General features: G+C 64.0%; 1 protein-coding gene across 4 annotated transcripts in view; it reads left to right on the top strand.

Moving 5' to 3' along the window:
- SPEG (striated muscle enriched protein kinase) overlaps positions 1–23,461 on the top strand; it is a 38,613-nt gene that overhangs the window by 14,068 nt on the left and 1,084 nt on the right. For 3 of the 4 annotated variants that reach the window (XM_082056274.1, XM_082056276.1, XM_082056277.1), the window contains 37 exons: positions 1,019–2,547; positions 3,382–3,525; positions 4,252–4,434; positions 5,987–6,198; positions 6,486–6,574; positions 6,776–6,957; positions 9,075–9,335; positions 10,593–10,751; positions 10,894–11,083; positions 11,225–11,454; positions 11,625–11,744; positions 12,158–12,262; positions 12,362–12,568; positions 12,696–12,819; positions 13,225–13,397; positions 14,168–14,280; positions 14,487–14,655; positions 14,738–14,831; positions 15,194–15,394; positions 15,555–15,615; positions 15,812–15,889; positions 16,049–16,221; positions 16,327–16,353; positions 16,597–16,749; positions 16,902–16,944; positions 17,040–17,108; positions 17,253–19,428; positions 19,541–19,693; positions 19,764–19,880; positions 19,995–20,162; positions 20,406–20,528; positions 20,718–20,882; positions 21,072–21,750; positions 21,841–22,080; positions 22,153–22,376; positions 22,812–22,887; positions 23,142–23,291. In XM_082056274.1, coding sequence (XP_081912400.1) covers positions 1,019–2,547; positions 3,382–3,525; positions 4,252–4,434; positions 5,987–6,198; positions 6,486–6,574; positions 6,776–6,957; positions 9,075–9,335; positions 10,593–10,751; positions 10,894–11,083; positions 11,225–11,454; positions 11,625–11,744; positions 12,158–12,262; positions 12,362–12,568; positions 12,696–12,819; positions 13,225–13,397; positions 14,168–14,280; positions 14,487–14,655; positions 14,738–14,831; positions 15,194–15,394; positions 15,555–15,615; positions 15,812–15,889; positions 16,049–16,221; positions 16,327–16,353; positions 16,597–16,749; positions 16,902–16,944; positions 17,040–17,108; positions 17,253–19,428; positions 19,541–19,693; positions 19,764–19,880; positions 19,995–20,162; positions 20,406–20,528; positions 20,718–20,882; positions 21,072–21,750; positions 21,841–22,080; positions 22,153–22,376; positions 22,812–22,887; positions 23,142–23,291 — 9,360 coding nt within the window. The remainder of the gene's footprint in view (positions 1–1,018; positions 2,548–3,381; positions 3,526–4,251; positions 4,435–5,986; positions 6,199–6,485; positions 6,575–6,775; positions 6,958–9,074; positions 9,336–10,592; positions 10,752–10,893; positions 11,084–11,224; positions 11,455–11,624; positions 11,745–12,157; positions 12,263–12,361; positions 12,569–12,695; positions 12,820–13,224; positions 13,398–14,167; positions 14,281–14,486; positions 14,656–14,737; positions 14,832–15,193; positions 15,395–15,554; positions 15,616–15,811; positions 15,890–16,048; positions 16,222–16,326; positions 16,354–16,596; positions 16,750–16,901; positions 16,945–17,039; positions 17,109–17,252; positions 19,429–19,540; positions 19,694–19,763; positions 19,881–19,994; positions 20,163–20,405; positions 20,529–20,717; positions 20,883–21,071; positions 21,751–21,840; positions 22,081–22,152; positions 22,377–22,811; positions 22,888–23,141; positions 23,292–23,461) is intronic. The other variant, XM_082056275.1, reaches the window with a different exon arrangement.

The raw sequence follows: 23,461 nt of genomic DNA, 5'->3' as shown, positions 1-23,461 counted from the left end.
CATGCCCAGATGAGGTGCAGGGGCTCTGAGCAGTAAGCAGCCTCTTCTTGGTGAGAAGGTGGGAGAAAACTTGGTCAGGGGGGTATAGACTCTTGGGTGAGGAGGGGGGATGTGGAATGGGGTCACTTTCTGCTGTGGCCAGGTTGGCACTTAGGGTAACCTCTGTGTTGCTGTGCAATCTGCAGCATCCCACCTGCAGGCTGTGCTGTGGGTGTCCCCCTGTTCTACCCAGCCATGGAGGCTCTGTGCAGCCCAGGGTGTGGGGACCTGGGGGTGTGTGGCAGCCTGGGACACTCATGGGCAAGGCTCTGCCACCTGCAGTCTCCACTGCAAAGGGGTGGCAGCAGGGGCCAGGGACATGCTGTCTCCCCAGGACGTGCTGATGTGCTCAGACCCCTGTCCCTCCCCTCTGCCTTCAGTCACCATCCCACAGGCCTGCTCCTTCGACCTCCATCCTGCCCTTTTTTTTTTGTTTGGGGCTGTTTTTTCCACCAGAATCTCATCTCCACCTTATGATTTCTGCACCATGAATGCTGAGCCCCCTCAGGGGCACCGGGGTGGGGAGACATGCCTGCAGCAGCATGTGTTGGGGGAGACTTGTAGGCTTGGGGACCCCCTCTGCCTTGCAGAGGAGCTGCCTTATGCCATGCTGCCCTGACACACCAGGACACCCTGGCAAACTGGGGCACACTCCAGCCTGCATGGCAGCCCTGGAGAGGAGACTCACTGGGTATCCCAGCACCACCCCTCTGTCCCATGTCAGTAGCCCTGGGCAAGAGGACACTGCTGTGTCACAGCAGCCCAAGACTCTCAGCCAAGCCAGCCAGATCCCAATGGTCTTGGGGTGTCTGGATTCAGTCTCCAGGGCCCCTTGAGGCTCCCTGGTCCCAGGGCTGCTATGGCCATCCATGCCCCACACTGTGCCCCACTGGGCACCGTGGTGTGGGCTGGGAGCAGGGATGAAGCCAGGAGGCAAGGATGGGCTCTGAACCACTCTCCTCTGTCTCTCCCCTTGCAGCAGTATCCCCCAGGGGGGCTACAGGAGAGGTGATCCTAACAGTGGCCCTGCCTCTCCAAAGCCTGGTGCCGAACCCCCAAGGTCTCCTGCTGCCCTGCCACTGACTGCCAAGCCCCCCATCCTCCGCTCGCCATCTCCCCGCACCGGCTTGTGCCTACCGCCGACCATGGGTGCCACGTCCCAGCCTGCTGCCCGTGGCCCTGGTGTCCCCTCCTTCACGCCCGTGACCCCCCGCAAGAAGTCCTCGGTGCCAGCTGAATACCAGGACACTGTCCCTGAGGAGTACGAGGAGAAGATCAAGAGGCCCAAGTCCTCGGGGTACTCTCAGGGCAGCACACAAGATTCCCGTCCCCAGACACCCATGAGCGATGCGTCTGGCCGCATCTCTGTCCGGGCATCCCCCAAGCTGGTGCGTGCCGGCTCCAAGATCTTCGAGAGGCTGCAGTTCTTTGAGGAGCGTCGGAGGAGCCTGGAGCAGGCGGACAGCCCCTTCACTGCACACCCCTGCCTGCCTTTGCGCAAGACACGGTCCTTTGACCAGCCTAGCTCCGGCTTGCGCCGTGCCAGCACACCAGGCGGCTCGCGGGAAGATGTGCGGGAAGGCGACCGCTGGGAGCCGGGCAGCACAGCAGCGTGTCGACGTTTGGCCTTCCGGCAGAAGGCTGCCTCCTTTGACGAGCGGGGCAAGTTCGCCGGCCGTGTCTACGCCATTGAGCACAAGTTTGCGGAGGAGTTGACCCGCATCAAGCGGACAGTCTCCAAGCAGCAGCTGCGGCGCTCCCAGGAGCTGTGCAAACCCGGGCTGCCCCCAGCACCCTCACCTCCCGTGGCCAGCGAGCCTGCAGCCCCCCGCCCCCCACGCACCCCCTCCTCACAGGGTGCCGGGGGGCGCAAGGTGCTGCCACCGAAGACTTCACCAGTGGAGAGCATGGATGTCATCCAGCACCTGGCACTTTCCAGTGTGGCGCTGGTGGGGCCTGATGGGGAACCGGAGCCGGGAGGGCAGCATGGGAGGAAAGCCCCGGTGCGGGGTGGCACAGCGGCCACTCAGCCTGCCACGGGGGAGGATGCAGGCACCAGGAAGGGTCCTCAGCAAGGAGGCACTGGGGAAGTGAAGAAGAAGGAGCAGTTGCTGTTATCGCAAGCCACCCCACAGGGACGGGCGACCCTTTTGCAGGCGGGTCCCACCGAAGGCAGCCCATGCCCGGACGGAGGCCCCGCTAGTGGAGCCCGTGTCCCTGGGGCAGTGAGTGAAGCCCTGGCCTCCCGGCTGGCCGTGCCCCATGGGCTGTACCGGCGGCCAGAGGCACCCACGGAGGTGCGGTTCCTACCCTGGGCAAAACCAGGCTTGGAGCAGGAAGCTCGTCTGGAGAGGAGCTGGGCAGGACAGCACAGCATGGGCAGGGAGGTGGAGAGAAGGCAGATGAAAGTGTCAGAGAAGAAAGAGAGTGGCCGGACGGCTCAAGAAGGCAGGAGCACACGGAGCAAGGCAAAGGGACGCCGAGCCAGACCCACCTCTCCGGAGCTAGGTAGGGGCATGACTTTCTGTCCTGCAGGCACAGAGCTGGCTCAGGTGGCCCTGAGCAGGATGGGGGATGACACTTGCTGATGTCTCTGTCCCTCCTGCCTGGCATGGGAAGGATGCAGGGTGCTGACCTCTGGCACGCAGCCCTGGGCTGGTCCCACCCCTGGGGCACAGGGCACCCATTGTAGCTTGTCCCGGCTGGACTGTGCTCCATGCTCCAGGCAGGGTGTGCAGCCCAAGCGTCCCCAGGGGATGCTGCGGTGGCTTGTCCAGGGGAGGGGTGCCCTGCCCATCCCAGCATGCAGGGGCAAGACCAGACTGCACCCAGGCCAGGAGCTCCTTCCAGGCTCTGGTCTGGCTGAAGCAGTGCCAGGCCCACGTGTCTGAGGCTCCTGGCACAGCCCCAGGACTGTTGCCCTTGTGCTGGGGCCATGGCAGGGGGGGGAGCTGGGAGGCTGATGCTGATGTGTCGGGGCAGAGCAGCAAGCACCCTGTGGGGGGCTGGGGGAAGTTTGGAGTGGGGACTGCAGTGAACTGTACGACCTGCCTCCTCCCACATCCTTGTGATGCCTCATCCCTTAAGCTGTCCTGGAGCGTACAGCGGGTTGTACTCTCTCTCCCCTGTGGTCCCCTGCCTTGTCCCACTGCAGGCACTGTGCCACAGTGGCCCTTGATATGGCCTTTTGCTCCACTGCATGGCCTGGAGACCTGCTAATGCCCCAGCGAGGGTGGTGGCAGGGATGGGCAGAGGGTTGTGCCTGCATGCAGCCTGGTGCGGCACAGGACCCACTCGCTCCGCCCCACTAACAGCCAGGGGGGCGCATCTCTCCCTGTCCAGAGTCTTCCGATGACTCCTACGTCTCAGCGGGTGAAGATCCCCTAGAAGCCCCCATCTTTGAGATCCCCATCCAGGACATGGCGGTGGCTGTGGGGGCAGAGGTGCTGCTCAAGTGCATTGTCACGGCCAACCCTCAGCCAGATGGTGAGCAACTGTGGGGCTGAGGAGGTCGGGGGTGCGAGCATGGCCGAGGGGCTCTCCGCATGTCAGCATCCCACGCTCTGAACCATCCCTTGGTGCCACCTGAGATGTGCAGAGAGGGGCACACAGCATCGAACTGGGTGTCTCAGGGAAGTGATGTGTCCACCCCTGGGGGTACTTCCTTTGGATTGCCTCCCCTAGGCAGGAGTGAAGGGTTTGGGCACCGCCTGCCAGGGCAGGGAGCAGGCAGGGTGTGTCTGCCACCCCACACACTGGGCTGGGCTGTTTGGGAGAGCTGGAAAAGGGCTGCAGAGCACCTCACAGGCAGAGACAGGCGATGCTCTGGGATGCTGTGGGGACAGTCCGGATAGATTCCCAGGACAGAGCCCCCCTGCCCGGCTCAGGGCTGCCGGGCCCCGGGCATGTAGGCAGGCCATGGGCAGGGGCAGCTGGGCTGCCAGAGCCGGTACCGCCGACAGAGCTCGGCAGAAGCGAAGCGGCTTTGATTCCCTCCTCCAGCCTCCACTGGAGGGCAGAAGGATGCCGGGAATCAGAGCAGGACCAGCACCGCGCTCCCTGTCAGGGGCCGTGGGAACCCGGGGCTGCTTCCCATGGCAAAGGGGTCCCCAGGCCAGGCAGGGGAGCGCCCGGCCTCACCGCGACCCTGCACAGAGTCCCGGGGGAGCTTGGGTTCTCCTACCCACCAGTGACCCTCGCCTCCGCCGGCAGTGTCCTGGAGGAAGGACGGGGTCCCGCTGCGGAGCAGCACGACGCGGCCCATCAAGGCGGAGGGCGAGCGTCACACCCTGCTGGTCAGGAGCGCCCGGGTGGCCGACGCCGGCCTCTACACTGTCACCGCGGCCAACGAGGTGGGGGCGACCTGCTGCAGTGCCATCCTCAGCGTGCGGCCCGGTGAGTGCCGGCGGGAGGCGGGCGGCGGGAGGCGGCGGGAGGAGGAGGGCCGGCGCGGCGGCGGGCCGGCTGCCAGCTCGGCTGCTGCTGTCACTGGGAAGAAACCGGCTTCGTTACCCTACAAGGCTCTGTCTGAACCAAAGCAGCTGACGTGCTCCCGGCACGCACGGAGGGTTCCTGCCGTGAGGGAGAGCGGGGTCAGGCTGTGTGCATCCTCCGGCGCCCAGCAAGCAGCCCGGTGTCCGGCCTCCCCCACACTGCCCTGCGCCCCGGTAGCCATGGGGATCCCCCTGTCCGCCCTCCAGCCTGCAAGCTGCGGGGATACCCCTGCTAGCCATGGGAACACCAGTGCCCCACAAGCCATTAGCTATGGGTACAGCCAGCCCACACCCCACCCAGCCAGCTGCGGGGTACCCAGCCCACCTCAGCCCCAAGACGCTCCCCATCCCGAGAGCGTCCCTGGGAGCGCATAGAGGCTCGGACCTGCCCTGGGGGCTGGAAGCGCCAAAAATACCATCCACTCCGTGGTGCAGCGGGGCTGCACACCCAGGGACAGCAGTGTCCGGGCAGGGCCAGCTGGGGGCACAGCGGCGGGGGCCGGGAAGGGGCCCAGCAGCCCCTGGCCCCGCGGCGGGCCCTCCCCTGCGCTGCTGGCCCAGCCCCGGGGGCCGGGCGGGGCCGGGGCGGGGAGGGCGCAACGGGCCGGCGGCGCTGCGGGCTGGAGGCGAGTCCGGCACCGCCGCACCGGCCCCGGCAGCGACGGCTCGGCGGTGCGGCCCGGCTCGGGGCGGGAGCTGCCGGGGCCGCGCCCCCAGGTGAGTGTGGGGGGCGGCGAGGGGGTGCGAGAGGGCAGGCGGGAGGGAGCCGGTGTTCGCGTTTCGCCCAGATCTCCGCCCCGGGGCTGCCCACGGACATCGCGGGGGCGCGGGGGGGCACAGCGCTCGCCGTGCACCGGGCAGCCCGCCCGTCTCCTCTCGGTAAGCGGAGGGGGGGTGAGGACGCTCCGGCAGCCGGGCTGGAGGGGGGCCAGCACCCACGGCGCGGCTGCCGGGCTCTTCCAGCACCCCACGCCGCTTGCTGTTCCTCACCCTGCACTGCCAGCCCCGGGCCCCGCACGCATGCCGGTCCCGGATGGGTTCCCCACGCAGGCGAGTCGGGTCCCCCGGGGAGTGGGCAGGCGGCCGGCCGGGCTGCTGGGGGAGCGCAGCTGCCAATGTCACCTTCAGCCCTCGCCGGCTCGGGGCAGGGGCAGCCATCCCGGGAATCTGGGCGGCTTAAGGATGGGAGCGTGGGCTGCTGCGTAAGAGCCACTTGAGCCCTGCTGTCGCCTTGCGGGATATCGCGTCCCCTTATCGGCCCGTGGAGTGCTTCTCAACCTCTCCCCCTTCGCGGCCCCACACCCCTTCACTGCTGGCTGCCGCTGAGCTGGGATGTGCTGTGGGATGGGTGTCCTTGAGCACCCCTGGGGTGCATGGTCGGGGGGAGAGGTGTCCTGACCTGCCTGCCCAGCTCTGGCTGCTGCCAGTTCCTTATCTCGCCTCTCCTGTTCTAGCCCCCGCCGTGGAGCGGCATGGGAACTTGGCAAGCCCCCTCGGCCAGGCCAGCCCCATCACTTCAGACGAGGAGTACCTGAGCCCCTTGGAAGAGTTCCCTGAGTCCAGCACCCCCCAGCACCGACCAGCCATGAAGCTACAGCCTAGAGCCGAGCATGGGGCTGCCCACGGCTCCCCAGAGAGCACCTTCAAGGCTGCACCCACCTTTGAGGTAAGCCGACAACCCCCATGGGACCTGGCAGAAGGGGAGCAGTGCCATGTTACTGCGGCCCTGTGGTCCTCAGTGCCATGAGGGTCAGGCCTTCCTGCCTCCTGATCTGGCGTGCTCCCAGCACCTGGGCATCCTACACCACACCAACTCTCCCAGCAGCCCCAGCAACTGTAGTGCTCCAGGGCTGCCGTTGTGGTGGGGAACACAAGGCCCCAGATGCAGTGGTGGAGACATATGGCCCTCAGTGCAGATGGGTGCTCATTGGTCTCTGACTTTTGCTTCCCTAGGTGTCCCTGTCGGACCAGTCCGTGCTGGAGGGGCAGGATGTCAGCATGAGCGTCCGCGTCCGTGGGGAGCCCAAGCCCATCATTTACTGGTGAGTCCTGGCGCTTGCTGGGTCACAGCTGGGCAGGGAAGGAGGGGACAGGCACAGTGACCTCCCCATTTGTGGGTGGTCAGCTCAGAGCTCTAGTCTTTGAGTAGGGTTAGGGGTGGAGGAGTGGGGGTCTTTGGGGGCAGCCAGGCTGGGCATGCAGGGCTAGGTGTGACTGTGCCACTCTACCTGTGTCCTGAACAGGCTGAGAAACAGGCAACCAGTGAAGTACGGCCGCCGGCACCACACAGAGGAGGCGGAGGGGGCACGGGGACTCTACACGCTGCACATCCTGGCAGCAGAGCGCACTGACACTGGCTTCTACACCTGCAAGGCTGTCAATGAGTATGGCACCAAGCAGTGCGAGGCCAAGCTGGAGGTCAGAGGTAAAGCTCCCCAAGCGTGTTCCCCCTGACTCTGGGGGGCCAGCTGTCTCCAGTGCCCTGCATGAGCTGTTTGGGGAAGGGGCCTCTGCAGACCCCTCCTCGGCGGTGCTGCAGGAGAAGGGAACGAGGCAGCCCGCCCTTCCCTGCCGCAGCACAGTAGGTGCGAGCCAGGAGCGGGGAAGTGGAGCTGTGTGCCTGGGGCTGTCCACAGGGGCTGGCCCTGCAGCAGAAGGCAGGCTGCCCTGCTGTCCTGTCCAGGTGTGTGGCCCCACAGCCCTGCGTCCCACTGCCCAGCTGTGTCAGGGTGCTGGCCAGCCTGACCCAGAGCCCGCTGCTCTCTGCAGCCCAGCTTCACCCCCTGTCCTGCCACACACCTACTGCTGGGGTTGGGTGCTGCCTGTGGTTGCACAGGGAGGGCTTTTGCCCTTGGTGGCCCTGCAGGGGACATCTCTCCCCACTCTGATGTGCTGATAGCTCTCTCCCTCCCTGCCCCAGGCTGACTGCACGCTGTGTGCCAGGCACAGGGCAGCTTGGAGAGGACCCCCTTTGCCTGTTTCCAGTGATAGCCCCTATGCACAGTACTGGGCTGTCCAGCCCCCTTTTCCATCCCACCCCAGCCCTGCTGTGGTCCTCCTGGGACCCCAGTATATATGTGCAAGTGGGGTGGGGGGAGCTCAGGACTGAGGGCTGGGCTCTGCCTGGTGTCCCTCCATGTCAGGGCAGGAGCCTGCAGGGATGAGTGATGCTGCCTCCCTCCTCTTGCCCTTTGCTGTGTGTGCCCTGCTGCCCCCAGCCCTCCCTGCTGATGGCTGCCTGAGCCCCCTGGGCTGCGCCCATCCCACCTTGGCCTTGGCTGCACTGCTTGTACCCTGCTGGGTCCCTGCTCCCAGCCTCTGGCAAAGCACGGCGGCACAGGGGTGGGAGCGGGAGCCAGCCCCATGCCCAAATGCCGGCAGTAGCTGGGCTGCGGGGGCAACAGCCCAAGCCCCAGCCCTTCTTTGGGGGCTCAGTGGGTGGCTCTGTGCCTTGGCACACACTCGCACCCCTCGTGCCGGCGCTGGCGTGTGCCTGCGTGTGTGCTGGCCCCACTGCTGCTGCACTAACCCTTCCGCTTGCTGACTGCGGTTTTTGTCTGTACGCAGGGGGAGTACGATAAGGGGGTGCATCTCTCAGAGCTGCGGCCATGGGGCTCTTAGTTGGACACCTCTTAGGCAGTGGACCTCACCTTGTGTTATTACCTTCTGCTCCATCCACCGCCTCGTCCTGGATGCGCCGTGGGGACGCGCGGGCCCTCGACTGCGGGCAGGGCCTCGCCGGATGGCTGGGGGAGGCAGAACCAAGGCGGGTGGGGGGAGCGGTGGAGGAGCGCCAGGCACCCTGTCACCTGGGCCAGGGCAGCTGTACAATGCTGTCTTGTCTCTTGCACTGTCCATTTGTCCCTGTCTGCGTGTCCTGCTGCCCCTCTCCTTGCTGCCCAGAGGAGGGGAGCAGGGAGCTGAGCCCACTGTTGCCACCATGCCAGCCAAGGCTGTAGGGAAGGGGCTGCAGTGTGGTGACAGCTCTGCAACAGTCACCTTGGAGTGCGGGGGACAGGAGACACTGGGGACCCCTGCAGGGCAGCACCCTGTCCCAGCCGCAGAGGGGAGGGAGAGCATCAGCCCCTTTTGCCCAGGCACTTGCCTGGCCACTGTGAGGCATCCCTTGCTTCCCCAGGGCTCAGGGTCCACCGGGAGCCCCCGAGCTCTGGGTCTCTTCTCTCCGGGGAGGGGGCTCGGTGTGGGGGTGGGCTGCGAGGCCGTGACCCTTTTTTTTTTTGTAGTTCTAATAAAATCTGTTTGGTAAAGCGCTGTGTGGTGTGTTCCTGGCACGGACACCTCCCCTCACCTCCAGCCCCCTCCCTGGCTCAGCTCTGCTTTCCATATCTCGTCCCCCACCCCGCCCTTCCCTGCTGCACCCCCTGCCCCTCACGCCAGGCCTCGTCTGCGCATGCACCCCCTACCCTGCACGCACCCCTTGTCCCGCATGTTCCCCTCCATCCCCACCACCTCTCATGATTTGCTTTTCAGTTGCTGAGACGCGTCTCTCTTTCTTTCTCTCTCTCCGCGCTTCCTGGGCAGCTCGCCCCGAGTGCCAGTCCCTGGCCATCGTGGTTCCCCTGCAGGATGTGGTGGTCGGGGCGGGGGAGCTGGCACTCTTTGAGTGTCTGGTGGCTGGCCCGCCAGACATGGACGTGGATTGGCTGTCCCGGGGCCGGCTGCTCCAGCCCGCCCTGCTCAAATGCAAGATGCATTTTGACGGGCGCAAGTGCAAGCTGCTGCTCACCTCCGTGCATGAGGATGACAGCGGGATCTACACCTGCAAGCTCAGCACTGCCAAAGGTAAGCGGTGGTTGAACAGCTCCCTGGGGAGGGTCTCACTCAGAGCTTGGTCCTGGGGTGGTGCTGGGGGTGGAAAGCCTCCCCTGTCCCCATGTTTGGGGCTCTGGTCCCCCTGGGATGTTGTTGTCAGTGCAGGAGGTGGGGGCCAGGGCGTGATTGCTGCCCCAGGAGCTGGGGAGCTTTCCTCGGCTGGGAAACCTGGTGTGCACCAGTCCTTGGGGTCCAGCTCGTGAGCCTTGCAGCCCCCATCTTGCCCCACTCAGCTACTCTGCAAGCATGCATGCAGCTCCCAGAAAAATGGGGAGATGCATTTGTACTATGGCTGTACTGGCCAGATGCAGCTGCCTCGTGCCCTGGCTGCAGAGCCTCTAGCTGTTCAACTCTGGTACCAAACTGTCTCTCCTGTTCTGGGAGATGGCAGAGGGGCAGGGGGTCACGGCTGCCCAGCCCCTCCCAGCAAGCCGTCACTGGTGGCAGCTGAGGAAGAGCAGCAAGACCCAGGCTCTGTCTGGTGGCTCCGACACCCCCCTGTGCCTGTGCATGCTGCACACAGCCTCCGTCCCCCACAGCAGGGTAGGAACAAGGGTCCTTTCCCCATTCCCCAACCTGCCCAGGCAGCCCCTCAGTGGTAACCCAGGCTGCGGTGGGTGCAGGGCACAGTGCCATTCCCAGCCTGCTGTGGCTGGTGCCTGTGCATCCCTCCCCAGAGGAGGTTGTACGCCTGCAGGGATTTGAGGGCAGCAGCAGTTTTGGGTGGAAGGAGGTGAGGCTGTGCCTCACTGTGGTGTCAGAGTGGATGACAACCCCATCATTGCAAAGCGGTCCCTGCTGGAAACCGCTCTCACTCAGAGCATTCCAGCTGTGCCCAGCCCTATACTGCCCTGGGTGCTGTGTGCTGGTGCTGCATGCTTCAGCATCACCACCCTATCCCTAAGGGGTTAGGCCAGGTGTGACCCCCATGCTTTATGGGGAGGACAGGGCATCCTGCCTCACCTGGCTGCTGGCGTCTGTATTGCTGAGGGGAGGAAAAAGGCACCTGACTGCCAGCAGAGCCTCAGCCCTGGGCATGGGGGCCTTGCACACAAATGTGCACCCACCCTGCTCCATGCAGGGACAGAGCCTGGCGCCCAGCACACCCGGGCTCAGCTACAACTACATTGGCTGCAGGGGCTGCAGCTGGGAGGTTGCAGGCTGTCTCCTGCCCTGCACACACATGTGCCCTGTGGGGCTCACGCCAGCCCATTGCTCTCCTTGCAGATGAGCTGACCTGCAGTGCCCGGCTGACAGTGCAGCCCTCTGTGCAGCCGCTCTTTACCCGCAAGCTGGAGGAAGTGGATGTGGTGGAAGGGCGGACAGCACGTTTTGACTGCATGATCAGTGGGACTCCCCCGCCAACGGTCATCTGGACCCATTTTGGTAACTCACAAACCCAGAGGGCCTGTGCAGGGCCCTGCAGGGAGACTTCTCTGCATCTCCGTGGGGGCTGCACCCAAGGGCTTGTGCACAGCTGGGGCTGGGAGTGGTGCTGGTGCTGATGCTGTTGTGTGTCTCTGTGCAGGCCAGCCAGTGCAGGAAGGGGAGAATGTGCGGATTCAGCAGGATGGGGGCCTGCACTCGCTGGTCATCGTGCACGTGGGCAGCGAGGATGAGGGGCGGTACACGGTGACCGCCAGAAATGCACATGGCCATGTGGAGTGCTCTGCAGAGCTCTACGTGGAGGAGCCGCGGCCATCTGCTGCCTCCCAGATGTAAGAGCTGGTGGTATCCAGGAGCTGCATCCTGCCTGCTTGCTACCCCCTGGGCTCTGGGAAACAACGGGCTTGTACAAAGCCTAGGGCTCAGGGTGGGGGCATCATGCTCCTTCTGTGAGCATGTGTGGGCTCTTGCAGCTCCAAGCTGGAGAAGATGCCATCCATCCCAGAGGAACCAGAGCAGGTGGAGACAGAAGCAGAGTGCTTCACCATGCCCGATTTCCTGAAGCCACTGCAAAACCTGGATGTGGTGGAGTCGAAGGAGGCTGTGTTGGAATGCCAGGTGGCTGGGATGCCCTACCCCTCCATCACCTGGTTCCACAATGGCTCCCGCATTGACAGCACTGAAGACCGCAAGATGATGCAGTGTAGGGCTCCCCATCACCCTCCACACCTTCTTGGGGTCCTTCTGCCCTGTCCGCAGCAGCCCGGGAGGAGGCATGACCCCCCCAGACCTTCATGCCCCACGAGGCAGGGAGGGAACCTCTGTGCCGCTTGGCTGGTGGGGTCTTACCCATGTTCCTTTGTTTCCCTCCAGATAAGGATATCCATCGCCTCGTGTTCACAGCTGTCAGCCACACACATGCCGGTGTCTATAAAAGTGTCATCGCCAACAAAGTGGGGAAGGCCACGTGCTACGCGCACCTCTATGTCACTGGTAAGGGGCAGCGGGCACCACTAGGAATGTGCAGCCACCCACTGCTGACCTGCTGGGCTGTGTCCCGGGGCTGGGGGTTGGTGGTCCCATAGCAAAGTCCTAGGGTGACAGGATGGCAGGAGTTCAGATTGGAGGGGAGCTCAGGAAGCCTTTAGCCCAACCTAAAAGCAGGGTCACGTGTGCAGTCCTCACCTTGTGGGGTCTGGACTCATCCCTGGACCCCCAGGTCCCACACAGGACTTGCTGGAAACATCAGCACCACAGGGGCTGCCAGGCTTAGCCCTTGCCGCCACTGGTGAGGGTCACTGGCCCCATCTGTCCCCTCCAGCCCACATCTCCTGGGGTGTCAGGCAGATGCCCTGAGGAGCTGTGGCAGTGGCCATGCTCACACCACTTCCGGCCTCCCCACACAGATGTGGTGCCAACCCCCCCGGATGGACCCCCCACCGTGGCCTCGGTGACCGGCAGAGCCATCACACTGACCTGGAACAAGCCCAAGTGGCTGGACACTGCCATAGGTGAAGGGGTTGAGGATGGGCAGGGGTGGGCAACACTGTGGTGGGGTGCACAGGCCTGCCTGATGCTGGGGACTCTGCACTGACTCTCTCCTGCTGCAGACCCCAACTCGGTGACCTACGTGGTGCAAATGCAAGTGCTGGGCACGATGCAGTGGCTGGTGCTGGTGGCTGGTGTGCGGGACACCACCTACACAGTGCATGGGCTGACCAAGGGTGCCCAGTACCTCTTCCGTGTCATCACTGCCACCCCCAAGACCAACAGCAAGCCCTCCCCACCTGTGGGGCCCGTGCAGCTCCTGGATCGGGGTGAGAAGGGCAGTGGGGAGGGGACAGTGGCTGGGGTGGTGAGGGTCTCTGTCTCTGGTGGAGTGGTGAGCTGGCCAGAGCTGGGCAACTTGGGGTCCAGAGGTGGTGGTGACGATCTGTGTGGCAGGTCCCTACCTGGAAGAGGCTCCGGTCATCCTGGACAAGCCAGACATGGTGTATGTGGTGGAGGGCCAGCCAGCCTCCATCACCATCACCATCAACCACGTGGAGGCCACCGTTACTTGGAAGAGGTAGGACATGGCACTGTGTACATTGCCTGCCCCATGCCCAGCATCATCCCATGGGTTGCCAAAGGGGCTCTCTCACCAGCTCCCTGTGCAGCCCGCGGTGCATGGGGGGTCCTTCCCTGGAGGTTGGCTGGATGTGCACCCAAGGGTGATGTCCAGGGCTGTGCAGACCTGCATGGGGAGGGCTTTTGGGGGGGGCAGGGTTCTGTCTGTGTAGTGCTAAGGTTCAAGAACCCTTCAGGAGGCAGACCTATTGGGTGTGATTTGTTTGTGGGGGATGCAGGGTGGGAGCTGGGGCTGAAGCTGTCTGTGGGTCAGGAAGTGGCCATGGGACTGTGGGATGGGAGCTATCAGTGGGGCAGTGGGGTTGCCTGTAGGGCTGTGATGTGGCAGCTGCTGTCCCCGCAGGGGCGGGCAGGTGCTGGGGGAGAAGGAGGGCATGTGCGAGGTGACGATGCCAGACGATGACCAGCACTGCCTGCGGCTGCTGCGCGTGGGCCGGGGGGCGGTGGGGCCGCTGGCCTGCGAGGTGAGCAACCGCCACGGCACTGCCCGCTGCACCCTCCGCCTCCACCTTGCAGGTATGTGCCCCTGTGCCAGGGGTGCCCGTGCCCCTCTGCGAGGGGGTGGCATCACCATCACCCTACGGTGATCCAAGCCCATGTGCCATAGGGGCACTGCCCCATAGCATGGCACTGATCCTCAGTGCTCCATACTCATATGCCATGGAGATGCTGCTCTACAGGGTGGCAATGCCCCATGGGGCCAAAAACCCATGAACCATGTGTTGATATTGCTGCCTGGTGTCCTATACCCATATCTGACTATAGAAATTTCACATGTGCCCCATGGCTGTGTGCATGGGGTGGCAGTGCTCCATGGTGTGCTTCAGCCACGTGCCATGGGTGGCACTGCTGCAGGGTGTCCCATACCTGTGTAGAATGGGGTGGCACTGCTCCCCAGTACCCTATAACCAAGAGTCGTAGGGAACATATTCACAATGTCCCACAGAGGTGTCATGGGTGGTACTGCCCCACAGTAGCCTACATCCATGTCTAACGGGGAGATGTGGCCCCATAGTGCCCCATGGCCATGTACCATGGGTGGCACTGCCCCATGGTGCCCCACACAAATGGGTGACTGCCCCACAGTGCTGCAGGCACATGACACTGTGTGGCCTGCCCTGTAGTGTCCCGCTCCCACATGCACCATGGTGACACTGCCCTGTGGCGCTCCATGCCCCTATACCATCATCTGGCACTTTCTCACAGTGCCCAACAGCTCTACACCCCATGCCAGTGGCAGTGGGGTGGCACTGCTCCATGGTGCCCCATGCCCCATCTCTTGGCAGAGGCACCACGCTTTGAGTCCATCATGGAGGACATCGATGCCCAGGAAGGGGAGACACCACGCTTCGCCGTGGTGGTGGAGGGGAAACCACTGCCAGACATCATGTGGTACAAGGTGGGCTGTGACCCCAGCACCCTCTTCCTGACCCACAGCTCCCCCAGACCCACACTCTCCACTGACTTACCTCCATCAATGTGCTGGGGCTCTGGGGTTGTGTTTGCCCCAAGTGATGCAGAGCACTCCCCGTGCCCCATTCATGGGGAAAGGGTTGTGGGAGCTGGTCGAGGATGTGACCCTGCTGATAACGCTGCCACCCCCAGGATGGGGAGCTGCTGGAGGAGAGCAGCCACCTGAGCTTTGTGTATGAGGACAACGAGTGCTCGCTGGTGGTGCTGGGTGCCGCTGAGCCCGACAGCGGCGTCTACACCTGCACGGCCAAGAACCTGGCTGGGGAGGTCTCCTGCAAGGCAGAGCTGGTGGTGAGGGCAGGTACGGCCAGCTGGACCCCAGCCTTGGGGGGCAGAGCATGGGTGCCCGGCTTGCCCCCTGGCAACGCCTTTCCTTCCCCCAGCCCAGCCTGCTGTTGATGCCGCCATGGAGGAGGAGGCACTGCACAAGGTGCGACGCCTGACCGACTACTACGATGTGCACGAAGAGATTGGGAGGTACGGAGCTGCCAGCACGGGGGTCAGCGGGGCACCCCGGGCACCGCAGGGACAGGAGTGCTGGAGCCTGGCTGCACCCTGGCACTCTGTCCCCAGGGCCTGAGCTCAATGATATGCCAGACCCTGATGTGCTGTGGCTGGTCTCAGCTGCTGATGTATGCTTCAGTATCAGCTCACAGTGGGGAGCTGGGGTGGCCAGGGCAAAGCCAGGCATGGGGTCTCTCTGAGAACAGTCCTGGAGAGCTGCTGGGGCTGCAGGCAGCTCCCTGTGCAGCAGGCACCTGCCCCAGCTGCTTGGGGAAGGGGAGGTCTCCTGCTCACCCACCTTCTTGTCTCCTCTTACCCCCATTGCTACATTGCAGGGGGGCTTTCTCCTATCTGCGGAGGGTGACAGAGAAGAGCAGCCGCCTGGACTTTGCTGCCAAGTTTGTCCCCGGGAGGACCAAGGCCAAGCAGTCAGCACGCCGGGAGCTGCACATTCTCTCGCAACTGGACCATGAGCGCATTGTCTTCTTCCATGATGCCTTTGAGAAGAAGAACGCCGTCATCATTGTCATGGAGCTGTATCCTCCATGTGCTGCTCTGGGAGTGTGTGGTGTGGGGGATGAAGGGGTGATTTTGGAGGGGATGGGTGGGAAAAGCAGGTGTGGAGTAGCTGGCTGCCCAGGAGGGTGCAGGGCACGGTGACACATGGAGTTTCTGTGCTCCTTGACTGTGGCCCAGCTGTTCCAAGGAAGAGCTGCTGGACAGGATGGCGAGGAAGCCCTCAGTGTGTGAGTCCGAGGTGGGTGAACCCTGAGGGGGCAAAGTGATGGAGGAGAGAAGGAGCCTGGGGCCACTGGGGTTTGTCCCAGCCCAGGGACTTGCAACACATTGTATCAGGCTACAAAGGAGGCTACGGCCTGCACCCTCCTCTGTACAGGGGCAGCACGGGGCTGAGCCATGCTCAGGGCACCCACCCTCCCTCTGCTCTCTCACAGATCCGATCCTACATGCGGCAGGTTCTGGAAGGGATCTGCTACCTGCACCAGCACAGTGTTCTGCACCTGGACATCAAAGTGAGTGGGGGGCTCTCTGGCCCCCTCCCACCCCACACCTGCACAGAGGTGTTCCTGCTGTGCTGCAGGGAGCTTGGTCCTGCTGATGGTGGACACCCCTTCATTGGGGGGAGCCTCTGCCTCCTGCCAAGCTCCCCTCTGCCCCGCGCTGTCCTGTAGCCAGAAAACCTCCTGATGGCGGATTCGAGCAGCGAACAGGTCCGGATCTGCGACTTCGGCAATGCACAGGAGCTGACGCCTGAAGAGCCGCAGTACTGCAAGTATGGCACCCCTGAGTTTGTTGGCCCCGAGATTGTCAACCAGAGCCCCGTCTCCAGCGTCACTGATGTCTGGTAAGGGCAGCCCTGGGGTGGACAGTGGTCTCCCCGCTATGCCTGGAGGGACTGGGCACCCCGGAGGGCTCATGCTGTGCAGTAACCACGGTCTCCTCTCTGCAGGCCTGTGGGAGTCATCGCCTACCTCTGGTAAGTGTCCCTGGTGGGTCCGCATGGGAGCGATCCCCTTCCTGCTCCCTTGCTGGTTGCAGTGCTGGGGCTGCAGCCATGCACATCGCTTCTGGCAGACTCAGCCTCCTCCCTGATTGCTTCTGCTTCTGCCCTCCCTATGTCACTAGGGCTGGGGTCTAGGGTTCCATCCTTGGTCCCCTGTACTTGTCATGCTGTTCCCCATGTCCTCCCAGCGCAATGACAGTGTCCCCTCCCTGGCAGCCTGACGGGGATCTCCCCTTTCGTTGGTGAGAATGACAAGACGACACTGATGAACATCCGCAACTACAACGTGGCCTTCGAGGAGAGGATGTTCCAGGGGCTCACCCGGGAAGCCAAGGGCTTCGTCATCAAAGTGCTGGTCAATGACAGGCTGTGAGTGCTGCGGGGGCTGGGGAAGGAGCCTTTTGCTCCAGGGAGGGTGGGGTCCCCCATGCATCAGGGGGCTGTCCTGCCTCCTGCCCTTCCCTGGGCTGGCCAAAGCCCCCCACCCCAGGCGGTTCTCACCCAACGGTGTTGGTTCACAGGCGACCCAACGCGGAACAGATCCTGGAGCATCCCTGGTTCAAGGTGAGCCTGGACAAGAACTCAGCACCTGGCAGCAATGGTGTTCCCCTGAGCCTGCTGTAGGCTCTGTGGAACACCGCTGTACCCTCACTTTACAGACGCTGGCCAAGGGGAAGGTCATCAGCACCGACCACCTGAAGCTGTTCCTCTCCCGTCGGAAATGGCAGGTGAAGGCAGGAGTGTGGGCAGGAGTGTGGGCAGGAGGGGGGCAGGCAGATCTGTGTGCTGGGCAGGACGGGGTGATGTGTGCTGGGCAGGATGATGCCGTGCCACCCACCCAGGTATGACCCAGCCCTCTCTTCTGGCTGCAGCGCTCACAGATCAGCTACAAGTGCAACATGGTGCTGCGGCCGATCCCGGAGCTGCTGGAGGACACATCCAACCACCTCTCCATCGCCGTGCCCCGGCACCTCAAGGAGTCACCAGCGCTGTCATCCTCCTCGGACTCGGATGACCTGGATGAGCTGCCTTTTATCCCCATGCCACACCAGGTGGAGTTCTCCGGCTCCCGCATGTCGCTCAATGAGATCCCCACAGATGACGAGGCTGTTGGGCCATACGAAGGGCCGCAGTTGGAGGGGTTTGCACCAGGGGATGTCTCCGCCATGGAGTGGCAGAGCCAGGGCATGGGGAAGCCTGGGGTGGCCCTGGGGAAGCGGCCAAGGGGCACTGGGCCACGGCGGCCATGCACAGAGGTGGAAGCACCTGGCTCCTCTGATGAAGAAGCCCCCGAAGCCCAGAAGCGTCCAGAGTACCCTCGCAAAGCCATGAGAAAGGGCTCCAGCCTGGAGTCCCCAGGGAGTGCCCGGCGGGGAGACCTGAAGAGGGGCAGCTCTGCTGACAGTGCCCTGCTGCCCCACCAGCACCCAGAGACTGAGGAGGGGGCCGAGGCGGGCCGGGACCCCCGCTGGACCCTGGCCAAGGCGGCCTCCATGGAGCTGCCATGGCGGAAGGGAGCCTGGGGGGAGGATGATCACGCCCAGCGCCTGGAGCTGATGCGCCAGCGGCTGCTGCGGGGCAGCTCCGGGGATGGCAAGGTCAGTGGCCTCCGGGGTCCCCTTCTGGAGACTCTGGGAGTCAGCCCTGACAAGAAGGTCCCACGGCCAACCCGGTTGGAGCCACCAGCAGTGCCACGGCTGGTGCGGGCAGCGTCCAGCGAGGCCACCTCACCGCGCCTCCTCCCCGCTGAGCACCGGCTGCAGAAGAGCAGCTCCTTCAGTCATGGGGATACCGAGCCTGTTGTCCGGCACCGCCGCTCTGGTGCGCCCCTGGAGATCCCAGTGGCCTGCCTGGAGGCCCAGCGGCTCAAGGAGTCCCCATCACTCTCAGCCCTCTCCGACGCCCGGCCACCGGCCTCGCCTGACACCCCCGGCCCGCTGACACCCCCTGCACTGGATATCGCCATCCCTCGAGCTCCTGCCACCAAGGCTGCCCTGGGGACAAGGCACCTCCCCGAGGAGCGTGGCCAGCCCAGGGCCAGCACGGCTGCCACCATCGTGGGGAAGAAGCCCGTGGCTGGGGGACAGAAGGAAAGGACTCCCACCAAGACTGCTGGAGCCAGTGGGGAGGGGGCTGCAAGGACAGTGACACCTGCCTCTCTGCAGCCCCTGGCCCCCAGCACCCAAGCTCCCAACACGTCTTCCTACGCCAAGATCATGCAAGCCATGCAGGGTGGGGAGCCAGCCACTGAGGAAGCCCCCCAGCCATTGCCAGCCACCCCTGCTGAGCCACCAGCACTAGAACCAGCACCAGCACAGCCACCAAGGAAGGAGGCAAAGCCTGATGGCTCCTCCAGCTCCCTGCTCATCCAGGACATTGACTCAGAGGAGGTCTTCGAGGCCAAGTTCAAGCGGGGCCGGGAGTCATCGCTCAGCCGGGGGCTGAAGCTCCTCACCCGCTCCCGCTCCGAGGACCGTCACCTGGCCGGTCCCCCGACCCCCGATGAGGGCATCTACCGTCCCACGCCGGCCGGTGTGCCCCTGGAGCTGCGCAGGGACCGGCCCATGGGGCTGGTGGCCAAGTCCAAGTCGGTGCAGGACCTGCATGAGGTGGAGAAGGACAGGGGCTTCCTCCGGAGGATGTCTGTGCTCCTCAAGAGGACCCCGCCTGCCGAGAGGAAGAAGAACAGTGGGGAGGATGGAGGCAGTGAGACCCCATCTGGCGGGCGCCGCTTCTCCTGGAGCCTGGCCTTGGGCAGCTCCAAGGAGCGCAGGGACTCAGAGAGCCTCAAATCAGAGCCAGGGGGTGGTGGGGAGAGTGAGTCGCCAGCAGTGGCCGTGCGGAGGAAGATCAGTGCCACGATGGAGAGGGTCTCGGCACGGCTGCGCAGCCTGTCGGATGAGCGGCCAGAGGGTGAGGGGCCCAGAGAGCTCCGCCGCTCCATCTCCGAGGGGGACAGCCTGCGGCCGGGGCTCCCACCGGCACCTGCGCCCTCCTCCGAGTCCCTGCGTTCAGAGGACAGCACCCGCTCCTCTGCCTCGACCAAAGGTGAGGGGCGAGGGGGGGGTCCCGGTTGCACCCCATGGCCCAGTCGCCCTGGGCATAGCGGGCACAGCAGCCCCGGGTTGGCCCCACTCTCAGCCACCCCCGGTGCCCGCAGGTGGCGCTGAGAGCCAGAAGCGGTCCCGCTGGGAGCGCTGGGGGCTCTCCCGGAGCAAGAAGGAGAAAGTGGCCTCGCAGCCCAACATCCCCTCCAGCCTGCTGCAGGAGGAGGGACCCACCGCCGGCCGGCCACATGCGCCCAGCGAGTCTGGTAAGCGTGCCCCAGGACGGGATGGTGGGTGCCCATTGCTGTCCCAACCTGATGCCCCTCTGCTTTCCAGATTTCCCACCTGTCTTCCACATCAAGCTGAAGGACCAGGTGCTGCTGGAGGGTGAGGCGCTGACCCTCTGCTGCCTGCCTGCCGGCAGCCCGACCCCCAGGATCATCTGGATGAAAGGTGGGGCGCTGCCTGTGCTGCTTTGGCAGGCGGGTGCTGGGGGAGCACTGGAGCATCCTTCTCTTCTGCTCCCCACACTGCCACGGCATCCCTCTCCTCTGCTCCCCCTTGCAGACAAGAGGTCCCTGCAGCCAGACAATGCACTGAATGTCGTCTCCTGCAAGGATGGCCGGCAGATGCTCACCATTGCCAAGGTCTCCAGGAAGGACGCGGGGCTGTACGAGTGTGCAGCTGCCAATGTCCTGGGCACGGCCATTAGCTCCTGCACGCTGGCTGTGGCACGTAAGGATGAAGAGGGGGAACCCTGTGGGACAGAGAAGAGCAAATACCAGGCATACAGCCTGGGGTGGGGACTGGTCAGAGCATGTCACTAAACATCCCCTCTCTGCATATGCAAAAGAGACCAGGACTTTTGAGGGGGGACAGTTTGGTTTTGCCTGGACACCTCCAGCATCTCTGAGTCCTGCAGCAGCTCTGCCCTGCCCCTGGCCAAGCACCCAGCCCACTCTGTCTGTCCCCTCACAGGGCTCCCAGGGCGGCCAGGCACCCCAGAGATCCCCCAGAAGTACAAGAACACGGTGCTGGTGCTGTGGAAGCCTGCGGAGAGCAAAGCCCCCTGCACCTACACGCTGGAGCGCAGGCTGGACGGTACGTGGGGCCACCTCAGGTTCCCCAGGAGCCGCAGCTGGAAGTATGAGCTCACTGCGGACACTAAGCAGGACAAAAGTGCCCAATGTCCTTGCTGTCCCCTGGGGCTTGGTAGGGTCCTGGGTAGGGGTCACGGACAGGAGGTTGACCCCAGTCTGCCCCCACCTCACCTTGCCCGTGTACCCACAGGGGAGCACGAGTGGAAGATTGTCAGTACTGGCATCACAGACTGCTACTTCAACGTGACGGACCTGCCCCCTGGGAGTGCTGCCAGGTTTCGGGTGGCTTGTGTCAACAAAGCCGGGCAGGGGCCCTACAGCACCCCCTCAGGGAAGGTGCACCTCAAGGCAGCAGGTGAGCAAGCCCCGTCCCATGGGGTGTGGGGCAGCTGTGGGGCCAGCTGTGGGGCTGCAGCCTCTGGGATGCTCTGGGGGTCCTCGAGTCCCAGGGAATCTTCACCTCAGGGCTTTGGGGAATGGGGCACTACTTGCACTCCACTCCTGGCTTACACCCCTGGCTCATACCTCCTTTTCCTCCCTGCAGATGCCCAAGCTGCTCCAGCCAAGGACATCGCTGTCCCAGTCCCTGTTCCTGAGAAGGTGGCTTCCAGCCGGTCAACCCAAACACCTGTTGGGCAGCTGGAGCCACCAGCCACAGGGGTTCCCCCTGCTACACCACCCCACAAGCACGAGGGAGCAGTACAGAAGGCAGATGGGGCAGTGCAGGCGGGTGCCACCCCAGGGGTCCTCCAGCCTCCTGCACTCTGCGAGGAGGGGTCACAGCCGGATCCTGAGCTCCCACCCGACATCACTGTCTGTGTGCCCCCGGAGCTGATGTTCACCCCACCTCGGACTGTTGCTTCACCCCACACAGACACCCCCACTCAGGGCTCCCCCACACCCCCCACGGACAGGTCTCCTCCACCCCAGGCTCCTTCTCCTTCCAAGTTCTCAACCACTTCCCCAGTGTCGACCACCCCCAGCTCAGCCCCCACGCCATCTCCCACGCCCAATGCTGCGCCCACACGGAAGATGCCCCCCTACATGGTCACCTCCTTTGTCTCCATGCCCCCCACCTCACCCACCACACAGGAGCCCGCCCCCACCACCCCATCCTCTAAGGAGCCGCCAGCTGAGAGCGGGGTCTCAGGAGCTAAAGACAGCACGGCGCTGCGGCAGGGCGTCCCCCAGAAACCATACACCTTCCTGGATGAGAAGGCGAGGTGAGTAGCAATGGGATGCGATGCTCCTTCGGGGGTGTCCCACCCCCTGCACCCCACGCCAGGGATACTGAGTGCTGCCTTGTGCCACAGGGGTCGTTTTGGGGTGATCCGGCTGTGCAAGGAGAATGCCACAGGGAAGCACTTCATGGCCAAGATCGTACCCTATGAGGCGGAGCGCAAGCAGGGCGTCCTGCAGGAGTATGAGATCCTCAAGGCGCTGCACCATGAGCACATCATGGCCCTGCACGAGGCGTACATCACCCCCCGCTACCTGGTGCTCATCTGCGAGAACTGTGCTGGCAAGGAGATCCTCTACAGCATCGTGGACAGGTACGGGTGGGTGTGGGGCCGCTGGGGACAGCTGTGGGCACAGGGCCACCTACTGATGCCACTTGCCCCCAGGTTTCGCTACTCAGAGGATGACGTGGTGAGCTACGTGCTGCAGCTCCTGCAGGGCCTCGAGTACCTGCACAGCCGCCGCATCGTGCACCTTGACATCAAGCCAGACAACATCATCGTCTCAGGCATGAACACCCTCAAAATCATCGATTTTGGCAGTGCCCAGACCTACAACCCCCTTGTGCTGCGGCAGCTGGGGCGGCGTGTTGGCACTCTGGAGTACATGTGTGAGTGGGGCATCAGGGGTGCTGTGGCACGGGGATGGGCACAGAGATGGGGACAGATCTGGGGCATGCTTGTGCCTCAGGTATGCACATGTGTCTGAGCACTGGGGGGGCTTGGTAATGGGGAATTGTTGAGGTGTCCTTGGGGAAGCTGGGGGGTCTTTGGAGTGTTGGGGGTGTCTGCTGAATGTTTCTCTAAGGTTGCTGGGCTCAGTGGGAGCGTTTGGATGCTGTGGGGCAGTTGGGGTATCCTTGGAGGTCCTGGCCTCTGTCAGGGTATTCCAGTGCCGGGGGGGATGCTGGAGGGTGCAATGGTGGGGTACTCTGGGTGCTGTGGCTGCTGTAAGTGCTGGGGTTACTGTGGGTTCTGGAGGCGCTGGGAGTGCTGTGGGTGCTGGTCACCAAGTATGTATGACAAACCTGCTCGCCTGCCCACAGCACCAGAGGTGGTGAAGGGGGACCCGGTGGGCTCCGCAGCAGATGTCTGGGGTGTCGGCGTCCTCACCTACATCATGTAAGAGAAGGGGCCAGAGGGATGAGCACTCTGAGGTGTACTCAGCTGCACACAGGGCTTGGTGCCATAGGGGACACTAGGGAGGTGGTGGGCTGGGGAATGCTGTAGCCCTGCAGACCCTTCCCAGCTGGACACAGGGATTGAGACACCCTGGGCAGCTGTGGCTGTCCCAAACCAGAGATGGGTGGGTAGGGGGTGCTGGGTGCCCTCCCAGAGATGTCCCCCAGCCCGTACTACCCTCTCCACCCTCACAGGCTCAGTGGGCGGTCGCCATTCTTTGAACTGGACCCCATCGAGACGGAGAACCGCATCCTGGCAGGGCGCTTTGATGCCTTCCGGCTGTACCCCAACGTCTCACAGAGTGCTGCCCTCTTCATCCGAAAGGTCCTTGCTGTCCACCCCTGGTGAGTGCCCGGGCCAGCCAGGGAAGATACATGGCCCTGGACTGCGCCTGCGACCAGGCCAGGAGGGCAGCGCTCTGCCCCACAGGGCCCCTCCAGACTTCATCAGTGGAACCCTGGGGTCTATCCCTGCTCCTGGAGTGGGTGGGACACCCTGGGTCTTGCAGGGCAGG

This window comes from Streptopelia decaocto (assembly GCF_964273445.1).
Source record: "Streptopelia decaocto genome assembly, chromosome: 6".
Taxonomy (NCBI): domain Eukaryota; kingdom Metazoa; phylum Chordata; class Aves; order Columbiformes; family Columbidae; genus Streptopelia; species Streptopelia decaocto.
The sequence above is the reverse complement of the archived record's forward strand: the minus strand, read 5'-3'. Positions and strand labels throughout refer to the sequence as shown.